Source organism: Sinocyclocheilus rhinocerous, unplaced genomic scaffold (genome assembly GCF_001515625.1).
Source record: "Sinocyclocheilus rhinocerous isolate Xijiao unplaced genomic scaffold, SAMN03320098_v1.1 scaffold223, whole genome shotgun sequence".
Lineage (NCBI taxonomy): Eukaryota > Metazoa > Chordata > Actinopteri > Cypriniformes > Cyprinidae > Sinocyclocheilus > Sinocyclocheilus rhinocerous.
In genome coordinates this window covers 196,853-212,321 of record NW_015627230.1, presented here as the reverse complement: position 1 = coordinate 212,321, position 15,469 = coordinate 196,853, and the positions used below count along the sequence as shown (strand labels likewise).

Sequence of the window (15,469 nt, the reverse complement as noted above, 5' to 3'; positions counted from 1 at the left end):
ACGCAAACGTTAAAAATGGTAACTAATAGTTGGATATCTATGAAGTCATTGTTTCCTGAATCTAGCTGATTTTAACGCAGTAATTTAACGCCATTTAATAAATTGCAATAAAGAAAAAAGCGTCAACACTGGGATACTTGTATTTTTAAATACAGGTAATTCGACATCACATGATGGAAGTAAAATTCCGTTTCACATTGACTTTTAACATAACACGTTAGCTTTATTTACTTGATTCACTTACCAGTCCAGAGAAAGTGTCGATTAGCACTACATTAGTAACACACTAGCAGAAACACAGACCTAGAAGTACCCAACTAACAAAAATGTTCTAAAAACGTTTTGCTAACGTTCCCATTAAGTCCTGAAAATTTTATTTCTGATGTTCTGTGAATATTCGAAACATCCAGTTTAAAAAAAATTTTTTCTTGGTTATACAAATGTCAAGAGAACATTCCATTTGATCATTTTGCAAACATTATGTGAACGTTAAATTTGAATGTTCTCTCAACGTTCTGAAACAAGCAGTAACATTTAAAAAACATGTTAGATGAACATCCAACCAATGTTTCAGAAACGGTTCCATGAATGATGTACGATGTTTTTGTGCTAACGTTTTGAGAACATTATTAACGACCAGATAATTCTGAACAAATGTTCTATCAACGTTACTGTAAGAACGTTTGTTCATAACTTTGAGAGAACCTTGCAAGAACGTTCTGAAAACGTTCCCTGTTAGGTGGGTAGTTTTATCACAAAATGCATGTTTTGTATAGACTCAAAAGATTGAATATTTAAAGGAATTATTTATTTGTAGAAATCAATTGCACATGCCAGAGTTTCTCTTTATAAACAGCTTTATTACAAGAACAATTACATGTCAATCTACAATACAATATTTATCCGTAAAATAAATACACCATATATTCTGAGCTCTTTAACAATAACAGACCTGTGCAAGATACACTACTCAAAATAATAAGTGCAATTTTCCATCGACGGCGAATAATCCGGATATTAACAGGATATTTACAGACAGGTCGCAGAAATCTACAAGTATCAGGATATGAGAATGATCACAAAGCAAGAACAGATTCAATGAACGTTTGCTGGAATGCGAAACTTGAGAAACTGAATATATCCAGCATCTCAATTAGTGAATGTGGAAAGCTCAGCGTTCGTATCTGTGACTGCGTTTATTTCAAACAAACGTTACTTGTATTTCCGTGACTACAAGTAAAACGGAGTGTGTTTGTAAATATGCTGTAGTTGCAGCGGCGTTCACGGAACACGAGCAGAACCAATTTCTGAGCAAAACATTCATATGCAATTTACAAAGAATTCGTAGAGAATTCATTCCGCTCGTGTTTCACGAGCGACGCCAAGTGTTTGTCAATAATTTTACGTTGTAAAAACGTAATTGTAGCTCCTTTATGAGAGTTGTGCGATTAGAATTATAAATAACTTTTATATGTAAAAAAACAAAAACAAAACATTTGGCACCAAACGTTAGTTTTTAAAATTAGGGCTGGGCAAAAAATCTAATGCGATTTTCATGCGAATCTCGTCAGTAAAGCCGCTCCTGTGATTAGTAGTAAATCTCCAGCACGTGCTTTCAGATGGAGCGGCATTTACATTTAGATCACTGACAAGCTACACAAAATCGCGATTGCCGATTTTAAACGTGATTTTGTGTAGCTTGTCGGTGAACTACGACTCTGTGTAGTAAATGCCGCTCCATCTGAAAGCACGTGCTGGAGATTTACTACTAATCACAGGAGCGGCTTTACTGACGATTTTTTTGCACAGCCCTAGCTACAAGTATTGTGCAATAAAGCAATACATTTGTACACATGGACACTGAAAAATCAGTCGTATTGTTCGTAATGAAATTCTTTCGTAATAATTTTGTGGTCCTGCTGAGAGACAAATTCTGAAATCTTTCCAGAATCTTTTATCCCCCTCCACAGTCGATTTAAAGGGATTTTAACGCATTTTCTTTAACGGAAAATTGTATAAATGTTAACCATTGACATGCAAACATAAACAGGAAGAGGAAATGACAGAGAAGCAATGTCCTATTAGTGAATAACATTCAAAAAACATGATGGAAGATGGAAAATAAGTTCTGGAACAGTCTGTTGCGTGTTTCTTGCATTCGGTCCGGACCAAACGGCACAACGGAAAAATGCTATGAATGATTGTTTTGAGTTCTTGAGAGATGAAGGTAGATGACGGCGTAGAAAAACAGTGTTCCTCCTGTGAGGACAAGAGTCCAGACGAGACACACTAGCGTTCCTGAGTGTGTGTGTGTGTGTTTGAGTTATTGTCCTGATTTGTGGGGTGTAGCCACCCCTCTCTTCTTCGCCAGGTAGAAATCTGTTTGAATAAGAGAGAGAGAGAGATGAGAATGCTTCTATTATTAGTCAAACTCTCAGTCACGCCTTCGTTTAGCAGACGTTATTACTCAACATCTCTCAAAACGGCCAAGCCATATTTCACTCCTGTTCTAAAACCATAACATTTAAAACTTTAAAAATACATGTCACACTACTCGCATATTAATTAAACAGAGCTTTCTTTCAATTCTGATGCAAAAAAAAAAATCTCATTATGCATTCAAATATTTAGCTTTGTGACTTTCTTTTAGTCTTTCCCTCATATTAGATAAGAATTAGCGGATAATACTGATTATTCAAATCAGCATAAATTACAGATTGTTGTTATCGTTACTTAACTAAAAATACAAAAAAATACATACATAAAATTAAAGTGAAATATATCTTTAAAAAAAATATATAAATATGAGATGAAACACAAATCTAAAATAAATATTTAATTAACTAAAAATGAAATAACTATATGTAGTAATTAAAAAAATAAATAAAAGAAAAATACTATTTTAAATCTAAAAAAATTAACATGTCACTGCATTGTGCATTATTCACATAATTAAAAACAATTTTCTCTGAATTCTGATATAAAAAATAATAATTTTTAAACTCATGCATCCAAATAGTTTAGTTTTCGAATCTTCTTTTAGTTCGTTTCGTAATGACACCAAATGAATTACATACCGTTGGTACCGTTACTAAAACTAAAACTACAAAAAGATTTCTGGTGATTGAAATAAATCTGAAACAAATCAAAATAAAATACAAATATTAGATGAAAAACGTAATATTAAAAAACGTGAAAAACTTGCTTAGCGTTGGATACTAAATGAAATAAACATGTTTGAGTTTAAATACTAAAATGACTAAAACCAACACTGAAATACACAAACAGAAATACTAAAGGCTTTGATTTAAGTTTTAGTATTTTAGTTAAATTAATTGCTAAATTAGTAGCCTATTTGTTGAAATGTACTAAATTGAAGAAAACAAGTGAAAATTAAAGTAAATACTAAAACTTTAAAAATAAAGCGAATTTAAAATAAACGCACAAACTTTACAATTCGAACTGCTTGTTTTAACTGCTTATTTCCGAGTCCTAAACATAACTTCCGTTTTCTTTGTGCTGCATGCGAACAGACTTTTGAGATTCTTTAATGAATGAGTCTCTGTTTGGCTCCGCCCCCCTCACCTGTGATATTGGTCTGTTTCCTCTTCAGCTCGGTCCTCTTTTCTGGCGTTTTCTCCACGTTCTGCGGGAGAACGCTGTATCTCTTCGGGGTTCTGGGGACGTTCTCTTTCCCCACGCCGGACCTCGACGGATGCTCCTCCTGACCGGCGCGGTACAAGACGGGCACCTTGACCCCAGACACGCCCTCCCACTGGAAGTCTCCGCCCACAAGAGGCGTCTCAGTGGCGAAGTCGAAGCCCCAGCGGCGAGACGCCTCCTCTAGGTCTCTCCTCAGAGCATCGCGGTACTCCAGCTGGAGCTGCTCGCGATCCACCGGACCGAAGAGGGTCCGCCGCGCCGCGCCGTTCCCGAGAGCCCACAGGATCCGCTTGTGCATCGCCATCACCTCAAGCTGCATCAGAAAACACATGATTACAGTCTCTGAACTCTGTCAGACTGCATTCAGTGGCTCTGTATTTAAGGGCTGAAGTGAGTCATGATCGCAGGGATATGTGAGGGCATGTTCCTCCGGATCACACCTTTGACCAGCAGAGGGAGCCGCACAATGATAATCATTTCCATAAATCCTCATTACTGTGATCCAAAAAAAATTTCTCTTTATGCCTCCAGATGTTTAAGTTTTTTGACTCTAATTTTTATTATAATTATTACTTTTTAATGTTAGATCAAAATTGCTCTTTTTAAATCGGCATAAATTACTATAAATTACTGATTGTTGTTATTGTCGCTTCTTACATTTTTGGCGACTGAATTAGATCTGAAATAAAATGTTAGATGAAAAACCTGACTTTTAAAAACTTAAAACTTAAAAATGTTGCCTTATACGCGAGTTTAAGTTGAAATAACAAAATTACTAAAAGGAAGTAAAGCTATAAATAATTTTAACAAATTGACAAAAGGACATAAAGTAACAAAATAAAATATTGAATATAATACAATATATATTAAACTAAAATAACTAAATATACTAATATATATATAATATTTTAGCTTTTTTCCTTGCTTATTTTCAAATCTTACACACACACACACACATATATATATATATATATATATGTTTCCCCCCCTCATGTATGACTGATGTCTCACTCTCACTTTACTCGCTATTTATGAAATGTTCTTGTGGGTCAAGAGTCACATTTCAATCCAATGAGGAAATTAGTTGTGGATCTCAGGGGCCGCGGTAAAGGAGACGTTTCAGGAAAGCACTAATTCTGAGGAACTTTCCAACCAGAACTAGAGTATTCATACAAAACAACTGCTAAACTAACTGTACGTTTCACTAACATAATACTCGATTCAATACAATAAACGTAAAGTAATAACTGTGACATTCTTACTATGACAGCACTGACAAATCAGCATCTCACACTCGAGCCCAAAGTTCACATCAGAGTGTCAAATCTGTCATATTTTACTTAATAAATCAATAAATAACCAATTAATTTCCTATAATAAGATTTTCACAGCACTTCTGATTCCCTCTAGGTTAATACGGCGGAGTGTGCAGCTCGTTACGAGAATAAATTCAAAACGGCGGCGGGAAACCGAACGCTTGTTTGATTGGTCAGAAGTGACACGGACACGCCCACTCTCTCCTCAGTCCACGTGACCGTGAAGCTCGTGTATGCCGGTGGAAACACGTCGCGATCAGGTACACTTCACAATAACATTCAAACAGCGGTCAAAAATCACGAGCCACGATGATCCGTTCAACAGGGAACGTTTTCGGTTAGAGTTCGTCTTGAGATGTTAGTTTATACGATAATTGTTATTTTAAAGAAACACTAAGAGACTTAGTTTTATAATTAGCTTGCATAAACCGAATCCAACAGGTGTTGTGATAAACATAACAGCGTACAGGCAAACGTTATGAACGTGCAAAATGATGTAAACATGCAACTTACATGGGTTTTTTAGCTTCTGGAAAAGTCAAACAAGTAAACTCGCTGTTTGCAGGGTAAGTAGCCTACTTGAGAGATCCTGAACCGCGGTATTGAGTTTAAAACAAAACTTACGAAGAGTCTTGAGGCGAAAGCGTCGCGTAACTCGGTTCCAGACGAGAGGAACCGTTGATTCCAGACGTTCTGCTGCTGCTGACGGGACTTTCGGAGCTTTTATAAACTCCGGTGGGCGGGGCCACGTGAGCACGTGTGCAGCGTAAACGCGCCTTCATCAGGACATTCCAGTTGATCGGTGTCACAGAAAAGAACAGAACCTTCGGAACGGACCCGCCGCTATTCTTACACGGTCGCGTGATATTATCTGTTTGAAGTGTTTATTTTCTTTCTTTTTTTGTATAGTAAAAAAAAAAAAAATCCAATTATTACGTTAAAAAGGAAAACAGTACAGTTCTTTAACATACTGAATGTAGGCTACATTGCAAGAAAGGATGGATCTTATAAAATAAAAACTACGCATTTTTATTTTTTTATTTTAATTATCCAGAAACGACGGATGTATCTTATTCTCAGCTTCCTGCGTTTTTAATGTATCTCTATGCCTTTTTTTTGTTAGTTTTGTTTCTTAGATATTTGTCTGTTAATGAATTAAACTGAAATTGAGATTTATACGTCATCTGAAAGCTTAATAATAATAATAACCTTTCCATTGATGTAAGGTTTGTTAGGATCGGACAATATTTGGCCGAGATACAACTATTTGAAAATCTGGAATCTGAGGGTGCAAAAAAATCTAAATATTGAGAAAATCATCTTTAAAGTTGTCCAAATGAAGTTCTTAGCAATGCATATTACTAATCAAACATTAAGTTTTGATATATTTACAGTAGGAGATTTACGAAACATCTTCATGGAACATGATCTTTACTTAATATCCTAATGATTTTTGGCATAAAAGAGAAATGTATAATTGTGACCCATACAATGTATTGTTGGCTATTGCTACAAATATACCCCAGCGACTTAAGACTGCTTTTGTGCTGCAGGCTCACCTGAAAAATAATGAAGCCACGCCCACTTTTTCTCATGAGCTCAGTTATTATTACTCAAACTATTCATCTATTCATCAAATAAAAACTTCAAAATTAATACTTAACACAATGAAGCACACAGTTCACTGTACTATAATCCTACATGTCCAGTAGTACCAGAACTAGAAGTGAGATTTGGAAGATAATTTCTGCCACTGGATACACACACACACACACAAAAAAGTAATGCGACTTTTTATCTCGCAGTTCAATCAGAAACTCGCAATTCTGAAGCAAAAAGTCACATTTGTTAAATATAAACTGGCAATTGCAAATGGAAAAAAAATTAAATTGCGAGATAAAAGTCTCAATTAGGCCTACTTTTTTAATTACTACTTTTATTTTCACAATTACTTTTTTTATTGTTATATTGTTTCGTGCTTGAAAGAAGAAAAAAAAACAGAATTGAGAGATATAATTGCAATTTAAAAAAAGTCAGAATTCTGGGTTTATATCAGAACTGGCTTCCATATAAGTTTGAGAGTTCAGAGTACGATAACTAGCTATCATTCATGAAACGATTATCCAGATTAACGGATAACAGAAAGAAGAAATCGTGGCCACAATTTACGAATTCGTTCCCGCTATTAATTCTCATTACCTCATAGCGACTTTATACTAAAATCATTTATTTATTAAGTCCTTCGTTTTAGTTAAATAGTTAAGAACAGGTAATAGTTTATAGTTATGTTTGTATTTTAACTAATAAAAAACATGACCCTTTAAGACTTGCACTCTATTAGTTTTCTAACTGCTTGTTTTCTATAAAAAAGACCGCTAACACTAGCTTTCTCTATTCTCTGTTTTCTTTTTATCTATTATATAATTAACAAAAAATATAGATTTTGAAGTGTTTTCTGTCCATAATCAAGAGGACCATGATATTGCATTTGATAAAATTACATTTTTGTAAAAGAGAACCAAATTGATTGTTTTGCATTTGAAACATATCTAAACAATAGCTGCCCTAATTTAGAGCCAATAAAAACACAAATATCAGTCTTGGCTCACTAATGACGGAGTCACGTATTCAACAGGTAAGGCCTTTCATTGGTGTTAAGTGATGCGGTTTAATTAATGAGCGCTCTTCATTAGCGTGTTTACTGTTTTGGCGGGAGAACAGGACGGTTTACGGAACATTCCACAGCGCGAGGAAACCCCGCGAAAAATCAGTGACGTCACGGAAAGCGCGGGGAAGTTCGAGTTTCTGTGTTCATTCATTCGGACTGAAGAACGAATGGCTGCTGATGTTTGAGAAGTTGGTTTGGTCTTGAATCATTACAGCGTTTAGCATTTGCGTTATCAAACAATAAAATAGAAAACCTAAGTATTTTATTGTAACACGAATTCCTATCTTTTTTTTCCCGTACAGACTACGAAAAATCGTTTTTACAATGTACATAAACAAGGAATAGTATTTTTTACTATTTTGCAAAAAAAATAAATAAATAAATAAAATCTATGCGTCATCTGTTAAAAAAAGACACTCCACAAACTGTCACTATATATTTCACTGTAAAATGGACTATTTAAAACTACTATTTTAAAACATAGAATTTTTTAATTCATAGAGACGAAAGCATTTTTGTAATGAGTTTTAATTCAGATCAACATTACAAACAGTACAAACACTACAAGGAGAAAAAAACAAGAATGAAAGCTGTTCTCAATTCCACCCCCTGCTGCCGTCATAGTGCCGTTACATCTCCCCCCTCTGATCGCACAGAAAACACAAACATGGTCGAGCTCAGCGCAATCACATTCACCGCCAAAAAACACAAAAAACAAAAGAGTCTTAAAAGTGTGAGATGGAATGCCGTCGCATTAAAACTGCAAACACGCACAACCGCAGCTACAGAAGAAAAAATAACTGCTAAAATAATGTTAATAAAAAAAAATACATGGGGGACTCAAAGTCTTTTCAAAGTTTTTCAACATGTTGGATCTGTGCCGAGGTTTCCGTCACGACGTTCTTCTCAGTTCATTTCCGTTCATTAGATCTGGAACGACTGTAAACGAGAAGAACAAGCATGTGCGATGTCATTTCTCACAGGAGAAGTAGTGTGAAAATGTTGCTATTCTGATACAAAGTTTAGGTAGCAACGTTCTTCTGGAACAACACCAACATCTATGGTAACATCCTTAAGTGTAAAATTACAGTAAAAACCACAATTTAAACAACTTCACAGTCTAAATAAGTTTCGACAGTTTTATACAATGATAAACCTCTAATTTCTATGGAGGTCCATTTGCACCACTGAATAAAAATATTTGAAGTTTTCTCGCAAAGAGTCAGAATTGCAAGATGCAAACTAACAATTGTGAGAAAAAAGTCTGAATTGCGAGATCTAAACTAGAAATTGCGAGAAGAGTCAGAATTGTGAGATAAAACTCGCAATTGTAAGTTTATGGGCCAGTTGCATAAAAGGTTTAGACTGGACTTTCAAGTTAGTCATCTAATTTTTTCTTCAAGACTATTCATAATATTTTTTAATTTAGTTACATAAAAGCATAGATTAATCTAAGTTAATTCCAAAAATAAGACCGATTACTTATTGGCTAACTGCTAGTTGGTCAAACTCATACTTAAGACACTGTCTTAACATAAAGGCTAAGTTGATGCAACTGGCCCCATATCTCACAATTCAAATAAAAGTAAGAATTGCGAGATACAAACTTGCAATTGAGACAGAGAGAAAAAAAAAAGTCAGAATTGCACATTTATATCTCGCAATTCTGGCTTTATTTCATGCAAATGCGACTAAGTTACATACATAATTGGTCTGAATAAAAACGGTAGATGGGTTGAATGAAAATACAAATTGACTGACAGTAAGTGGCACTTGTGGAGCGCAAAAATACAGCGGTTTCCCGTTAACGCTTGTAAACACTATTTATTAGTCTTTATCCATGGTACGGAGGTAAAAATAACATTTGCCTAAATGGCCTACATCAACGCCATAACAGGTTTCGCCGAAAATTCGTAGAGACTCTTACCTCCTTGATCGGGAGAAAGATCGCGAGAGCCTGTGGTTCCTGTCGCGAGACGGCGATCTCTCCCTCCGGCGCTCTCTGGAAAGAGATCTAGACAGAATCCAGAACAACATGTTGAGAAAGCGCTCACAAAGCCACGCGGGAAAGCTGCGAGAACAGACGGACTCTTACCTGCTGCGACTACGACTGATGCTCCTCTTCCTGGGCGATCTGAAGAAGAGAAGAGGCAAAGCGAGTGAGCGCGCAATCGACACACGGACGCACCTCACAAGCCCTGCAACTAACAGTCAAACGCACTCGTCACCGCCCTGATACAGGGGTGGAGTGGAGACCTCGCAACACATGCGGCTTCGGAGAACCTCCCTTAATAAGAGCGTTACGCTCCAGTACAGAGAGCTACAAAAGTAGTGCCCTAGCAGGAGAAACTCAACAGAAACGCACTGCAAACAACCCCACAGAATGAAGACAGTGAAAGAAAGCAAGAGCAGCTCTCAAAGCCCACGCTGCTTCTGTAACCTGAACCTCCGTTTGGGCTCCCCATCAGTCTGCTTGCCTAAGCTTAACAACGTCTGTCCAGAACTCATACCAACCCTGTTTGTTTCAACTCAACAGGAGATTTCTCCTCATCTTACATCTGTATTCAGCATTAAACTGTATGAAGCAGGAAAAACTTACTAGTCTTTTCGGTTTTCAACAAGCTAGAAAAGGCGAAGGGGAGGACGGCTGGCGGCCGGGGAGCAGAATTGGCGGGAAAGTGCAGGCCAGATGCTGCGAGCTGATTAGCTGGCTTGCGGATGGGGGCTGGATGTAGTGGATTTTTCCTGCTTTTATTGGTTAGCCGAAGGCTGTTGCTGGTGGTTGGTAGTGTAGACATTGGGGAACGTAAAACGCTGATTGGTCAGGAATGTGAAGTGGGCCGCTGCCGATTGGGTGTTAAGGTTGGAGGAGGAGGAGCTGACAACGGCATGCTCAGGAACCAATGGGCTGGTGCGAGCTGATGACTGGCAACGCCTGGGTCATGTGACACCAACCCAGCCAGCTGATTGGGGCACGCTGGTCACATGATGCTGAAAGAAGACTAGTAGACTGACTCAGAGGGTGGTGAGGAGAGGCATGGTGGTGACTCTGCAACGGGGTTCATTTTTATTAATATAGATAAGAAAATAAAAACAACCTTCATGTAAAGTTAAGTCAACAAAAGATTGCATATTCCAACCATTACTAGAGCCGAGCAGATTACTGAACACTAGCGACTGGGCTTTGACGTCCAATTCGTAAATTAGCAAAATTAACGTTCGGGTCAAGTTTCAATCCAAAATCAAGAGAAACAAAGCCTATCTTGAAGACACTGATGGTTTTCTGCACTGAGACTTAGGGACAGTTAATCACATTTTTATATAACGTTACCTCATCAATCACCGCTGTAATTCTCATTACCATCATATGAGGGTAAAATTATCCTTCACAATACATATTACGTTAAATTTGTTTGCAATGTGTTTATTAAATGGCTAATCGGCATTTGCACAAGGTAATTCAACCCAATCTCATGGGAAAAATGTAACTTGCACAAAAACAGACGATTTTTAGGGGGAAAAAAAACAATGTACGAAACACACAAATTAGCCACCAATTCAACAAAATGTAAAATTAAATTTGTGCTGGATAATTGTTACAGCGATGGGATTTTGCGTGCCAAGTCACAATGCAAAAAATCAAGCCAAAAGCGTTTAATTTTGGAGTGAAACCTAACCCGGATATTTTCTCATGGAATTAACCTAATCACTTACTGGTCTGCATTTCAACAAAATATCAGAATTTGAGAAGCCCAGTCAATCATTGTTTAATGGTTATCAATGACAATGAAGATGGAGGAGCAAAAGATCTCCGGCAGACGCTCGTCAGAACTGGGACACCCGGCACCGGCGGAGCATCCAGGACTGGCGGGAGGGGCAGAATCAGGTTAGTTTCCTCTGGAACACAACCTACGGAGAGACAGCTGAGCGGGAAAACAGGTTTACCTGCGCCTGGGGGTGGGGCTGCTGCGCCTGCGGTAGTCATCGCGTGGGCGTCGGCTCCAGGACGGAGGCGGACCCCGGTTACGAGAACGCTTCTCACCATTGGACAGCTCCACCCTCACTCGGCAACCGCAGAGGGTCCTGCGTGACGACGTCGACAACGGATCAGTTAGCTCAGAAGTCGCTGGGTAATGGCTGATTATTAGCGTTATAATCCACACTCACCGTCCGTCCAGCTCTCTGACGGCGTCCGTGGCATCGCGAGGGTCCTCAAACTCAACGAACGCAAAACCGGGAGGGTTCCTGGCCACCCAGACGCTCCGCAGGGGTCCGTAATAGCCGAACGATCTCTCTATTTCGGATTTGTTCCCATTATTTCCCAGATTCCCAACGTACACCTTACAGTCCAGAGGGCAGTCGCGATGCATGGCTCAACCTGCAAAACGAGAATTCCCATCAACCTCCAGCAGATGTAATCAAAAACCAGTAATACTACACACGTAAACATTAACGAAACACTTAAAAATGGACAATACAATCACGTGTTCGCCATCAACCGTCTCTAGTCAGCGTATCAGTTTCCAACTAATTTCAATAACAAGGCTTTATACCCGCCTATCTCTCTCAATGTTGAATGTTGTCTTGCCATAACCAATTACCGTTTATCTGCATTGCCAATGCATTGATAGCTTACCTGGATACAAAGATACAGACCTTTTAAGGCGTCTTCACACAGCCAAGTTAAGGCTGCTTTATGCCGACTCAGAATTCAGCATAAAGATGCAATTCTGCATAAAAGTCAAATTGAATTATGCCTACTTTAGACCCACCTCAGCTCCGTGTATTAAAGTATACAGTTGTGTTTGCAGTGTAAAAGCCACATCTGAGCAGCATTAAACAGTGTAAAAACACCTAATGCCACTTCAAAAGCACTTCTGTGGTGCATATTTGGCATGAGTGTTACGAAAATTAACCATGGTTTTATTGTAGTTAAAGTGTAGTAACCATGGTTTTTGGGCGTAATGATTACCATTTGTATAACCACAGTTCTACTACAAATACCATGGTTAAACTATGGTTAGTGTAGCAAAACCATTGTTAATTTGTGGTTACCATGATTTAACTATAGTAACCATGTGTTTTCTTTTGTAGTAAAACCATGGTCAGTTTTCGTAAGGGTTTGAGTTCCCATTAGGCCAAACCGTTTAATTTCATATAATACTAAACTACCATGTCAGATAATTACAACACATTAAGTAACATTAATCTAGAAAAACGCCCAAATAAAACCACACAACAAACAACAGTAATTATGTAAACTGAGAGCGTCTTCTGCTTTTGTTCGCGGCTCAAAATGGCGCATGGCGCTCACACGCGACTGAACACAAACCGCTGTGAAGCACAAGCGATCTCTTTAACGGGTAAAAACAGGCTGGAGCTGCTGTAAATATAATTAAGATTACTGTTAAACTAATAAATGTAATTAAAGACTCGCAGTAAGCGGCTAATCGCTAATCCGGGTCAACAGTAAAATGGCGCCTGCACAAAAACGCAAATTAAGCTTTAAAACGCAATTCCGTCTCCGAGCGTTCGCAATTAAACATCACAAAAAAACAATCATGCGCACTGGAAAATAATAAAAGCGAATAAACGCAGATTTACCGTGTGTTTCGCGTGTTTCTGACCGTATGTGTCGGACTCCTGGATCAGATCCGCTCCGAAATGGCGCAGCGCGGAAATGCGGACGCACTCACGTAATGAACGTCTCGACGCACGCTCGAGGGCGGGGCTTCAGATTACGCGCCTGAGAAGCCCTAAATGAGTTTATTAATCACGCAATGCGATTAAACAAAACTAAACTACGTGTTTTAAGCAGAATATACACATTTTAAATATAAAAAGCCGCAGCGTTGCTGTTTTTGATAGAATGTTGATCAAACACGACTGATGTGATAAGTCAGTCAATGGCTAACTTCCTCAAAAAAAAAAGCTATTCTTGAAGAAATAGCTCACCTTAATGGAGATATATTGCTGTAGCAACTCTCTTTTTTTGGTTTTGTGTAAAGCACTGATATTGATTATGAGATCGACAAAAACCAACAGGGTTTGCTGTTATTCATGTCAAAAATTAACCATGGTTTAATTATAGTAAAAGTGTAGGAACCATGGTTTTATTTGGTGTATTGACTACAATTTGTATAGCTACAGTTTAACTACAAATACCATGGTTAAACTATGGTTAGTGTAGCAAAATCATGGTTAATTTGTGGTTACCATGGCCTTTATTTGTAGCAAAACCATGGTTAATTTTCATAAGGGCCAACGCAGTGCATCTTGAGGTGCTAAATTTGGACTAAAAAGGAACATTGTACCATAAATTTGGGGTTGTTCCTCACAAAAACCAATCATATGACTTCAGAAGACTTGGAACATAGTGCTACTTTAATTTAATTACTTTAATGAAGTCTACTTTAACTGCGCTTTAATTAGACCTCAACATGCTATGGCTACCGTAGACAAACATTCTTCAAAACATCTCCTCTTCTGTTCTACAGAAGAACGTAAGTCATTGAGATTTGGAAGAAAATGGTGTAAATGATGACCATTTTTGGGTGAACCATCCATGTGAAGTAGTTTTGAGGGTTTTTTTGTCAACTGGGCGGTTGCTAATCAGAGATGTTTTACTTTGCAGGAATCATCATCGAGGTTCCCATCAAGCGCTCGCATTTCTCAGCGTTAGAAACCACATCCGAGACGTGTTGCTAGGGCTGTGAGAGTCTTCAGTGATGCTGCTGAAGTGGAAAAACGCCGGCGGTAATGCTTAGTTTCGAAGTTCTAACGAAAAGGCATTTTAACTAGAACGCTCGTTATGACCGCCAACGGCTTTATCGACTGGGACTTTTCATTTTGACAGTTTTTAACTCTCAAACCTCTCCAATTCTGAGACTCGTCTTCATCTTTTCCCCTGTTTCTAGTAGAAAACACTCATCTCGCTGGCTTTCTCAGCAGATTCACATTTCTGAGGAGAAACTGAAAGCCAAAAGACCTCAAATCTTAATCCCAGGCTGTGAGCTCAGTGACAACGGCAAACCTGTGAACGAGAAATGGAACGAAACCCAAAACAACCATTGATCAGTAGTTTGACGCATCCATTATAAATGATTTTGTGGAAGCAACTAAGGCATATCTGCATGATAATTGGGACTCGAGGAGGAGGAGGGGAAGTTGTGAGGTCACTTCCTGTGTTGGGGACGCCAGGGGTCTATATAAACCCTGAGACCTGGCTGTCTGTCGGTCAATCTTCTGCAGGAGAGCAGACGAGAGAGAGACGACACTCAGTGAGTACTGCTGGAGGAAGTTAGTCGATTCATGAACTGACGGATTTGTGTGTGAAGTTTTGTTCTGATGAAGGTTCGTGTTTCTGCTCTTCAGCTCGAGGTGTTTCAGTGTTCGGATGATGTTGAAGACGCAGAGATCTCAGCAGCGCGTCGCTCTCATGATACTGATGGTGATCGCAGCCGTGCAGAGTCAGGAGAACGAGAGGTTATCTGTCTATCTAACTAACTAACTAACTAACTATCTGTTGATTAATCTATCTATCTATCTATCTGTCTATCTGTCTGTCTGTCTGTCATCTATCTATCTATCTATCTATCTGTCTGTCTGTCTGTCTGTCTGTCTATCTATGTCTGTCTGTCATCTATCTATCTATCTATCTATCTGTTGATTAATCTATCTATCTATCTATCTATGTCTGTCTGTCATCTATCTATCTATCTATCTGTCTGTCTGTCTGTCTGTCATCTATCTATCTATCTATCTGTCTGTCTGTCTGTCATCTATCTATCTGTCTGTCTGTCTGTCATCTATCTATCTATCT

General features: G+C 38.3%; 3 protein-coding genes across 7 annotated transcripts in view; 1 reads left to right on the top strand and 2 right to left on the bottom strand.

Annotated features, from left to right (window-relative positions):
- Positions 1-1,803: 1,803 nt before the first annotated feature.
- On the bottom strand, positions 1,804-5,670 carry LOC107722920 (cyclin-dependent kinase inhibitor 1-like). 3 transcript variants are annotated; one of them, XM_016531427.1, is made up of 3 exons: positions 5,493-5,670; positions 3,586-3,976; positions 1,804-2,379 (listed from the first exon to the last, which is right to left on the bottom strand). In XM_016531427.1, the coding sequence occupies exons 2-3, from the start codon at positions 3,965-3,967 to the stop codon at positions 2,324-2,326; spliced, it is 438 nt and encodes a 145-aa protein (XP_016386913.1). In that variant the 5' UTR covers positions 3,968-3,976; positions 5,493-5,670; the 3' UTR covers positions 1,804-2,323. The 3 variants fall into 3 exon arrangements, with proteins under 3 accessions (XP_016386913.1, XP_016386906.1, XP_016386920.1); XM_016531420.1 differs by lacking the exon at positions 5,493-5,670 and having other exon boundaries at positions 3,586-4,232; XM_016531434.1 differs by lacking the exons at positions 1,804-2,379; positions 5,493-5,670 and having other exon boundaries at positions 3,483-3,688; positions 3,730-4,257.
- A 2,489-nt stretch (positions 5,671-8,159) lies between these two features.
- LOC107722899 (serine/arginine-rich splicing factor 3-like) lies at positions 8,160-13,362 on the bottom strand. 3 transcript variants are annotated; one of them, XM_016531407.1, is made up of 7 exons: positions 13,252-13,362; positions 12,304-12,377; positions 11,815-12,025; positions 11,593-11,730; positions 9,743-9,781; positions 9,575-9,661; positions 8,160-8,586 (listed from the first exon to the last, which is right to left on the bottom strand). In XM_016531407.1, the coding sequence occupies exons 3-7, from the start codon at positions 12,015-12,017 to the stop codon at positions 8,559-8,561; spliced, it is 495 nt and encodes a 164-aa protein (XP_016386893.1). In that variant the 5' UTR covers positions 12,018-12,025; positions 12,304-12,377; positions 13,252-13,362; the 3' UTR covers positions 8,160-8,558. The 3 variants fall into 3 exon arrangements, with proteins under 3 accessions (XP_016386893.1, XP_016386884.1, XP_016386899.1); XM_016531398.1 differs by lacking the exon at positions 12,304-12,377; XM_016531413.1 differs by lacking the exon at positions 12,304-12,377 and having other exon boundaries at positions 13,275-13,362.
- Positions 13,363-14,893: 1,531 nt separating this feature from the next.
- LOC107723108 (parathyroid hormone-related protein-like) overlaps positions 14,894-15,469 on the top strand; it is an 8,958-nt gene continuing 8,382 nt past the window's right edge. Inside the window, exons 1-2 of the mRNA XM_016531625.1 lie at positions 14,894-14,927; positions 15,022-15,132. Coding sequence (XP_016387111.1) covers positions 15,044-15,132 — 89 coding nt within the window. The 5' untranslated portion in view covers positions 14,894-14,927; positions 15,022-15,043. The remainder of the gene's footprint in view (positions 14,928-15,021; positions 15,133-15,469) is intronic.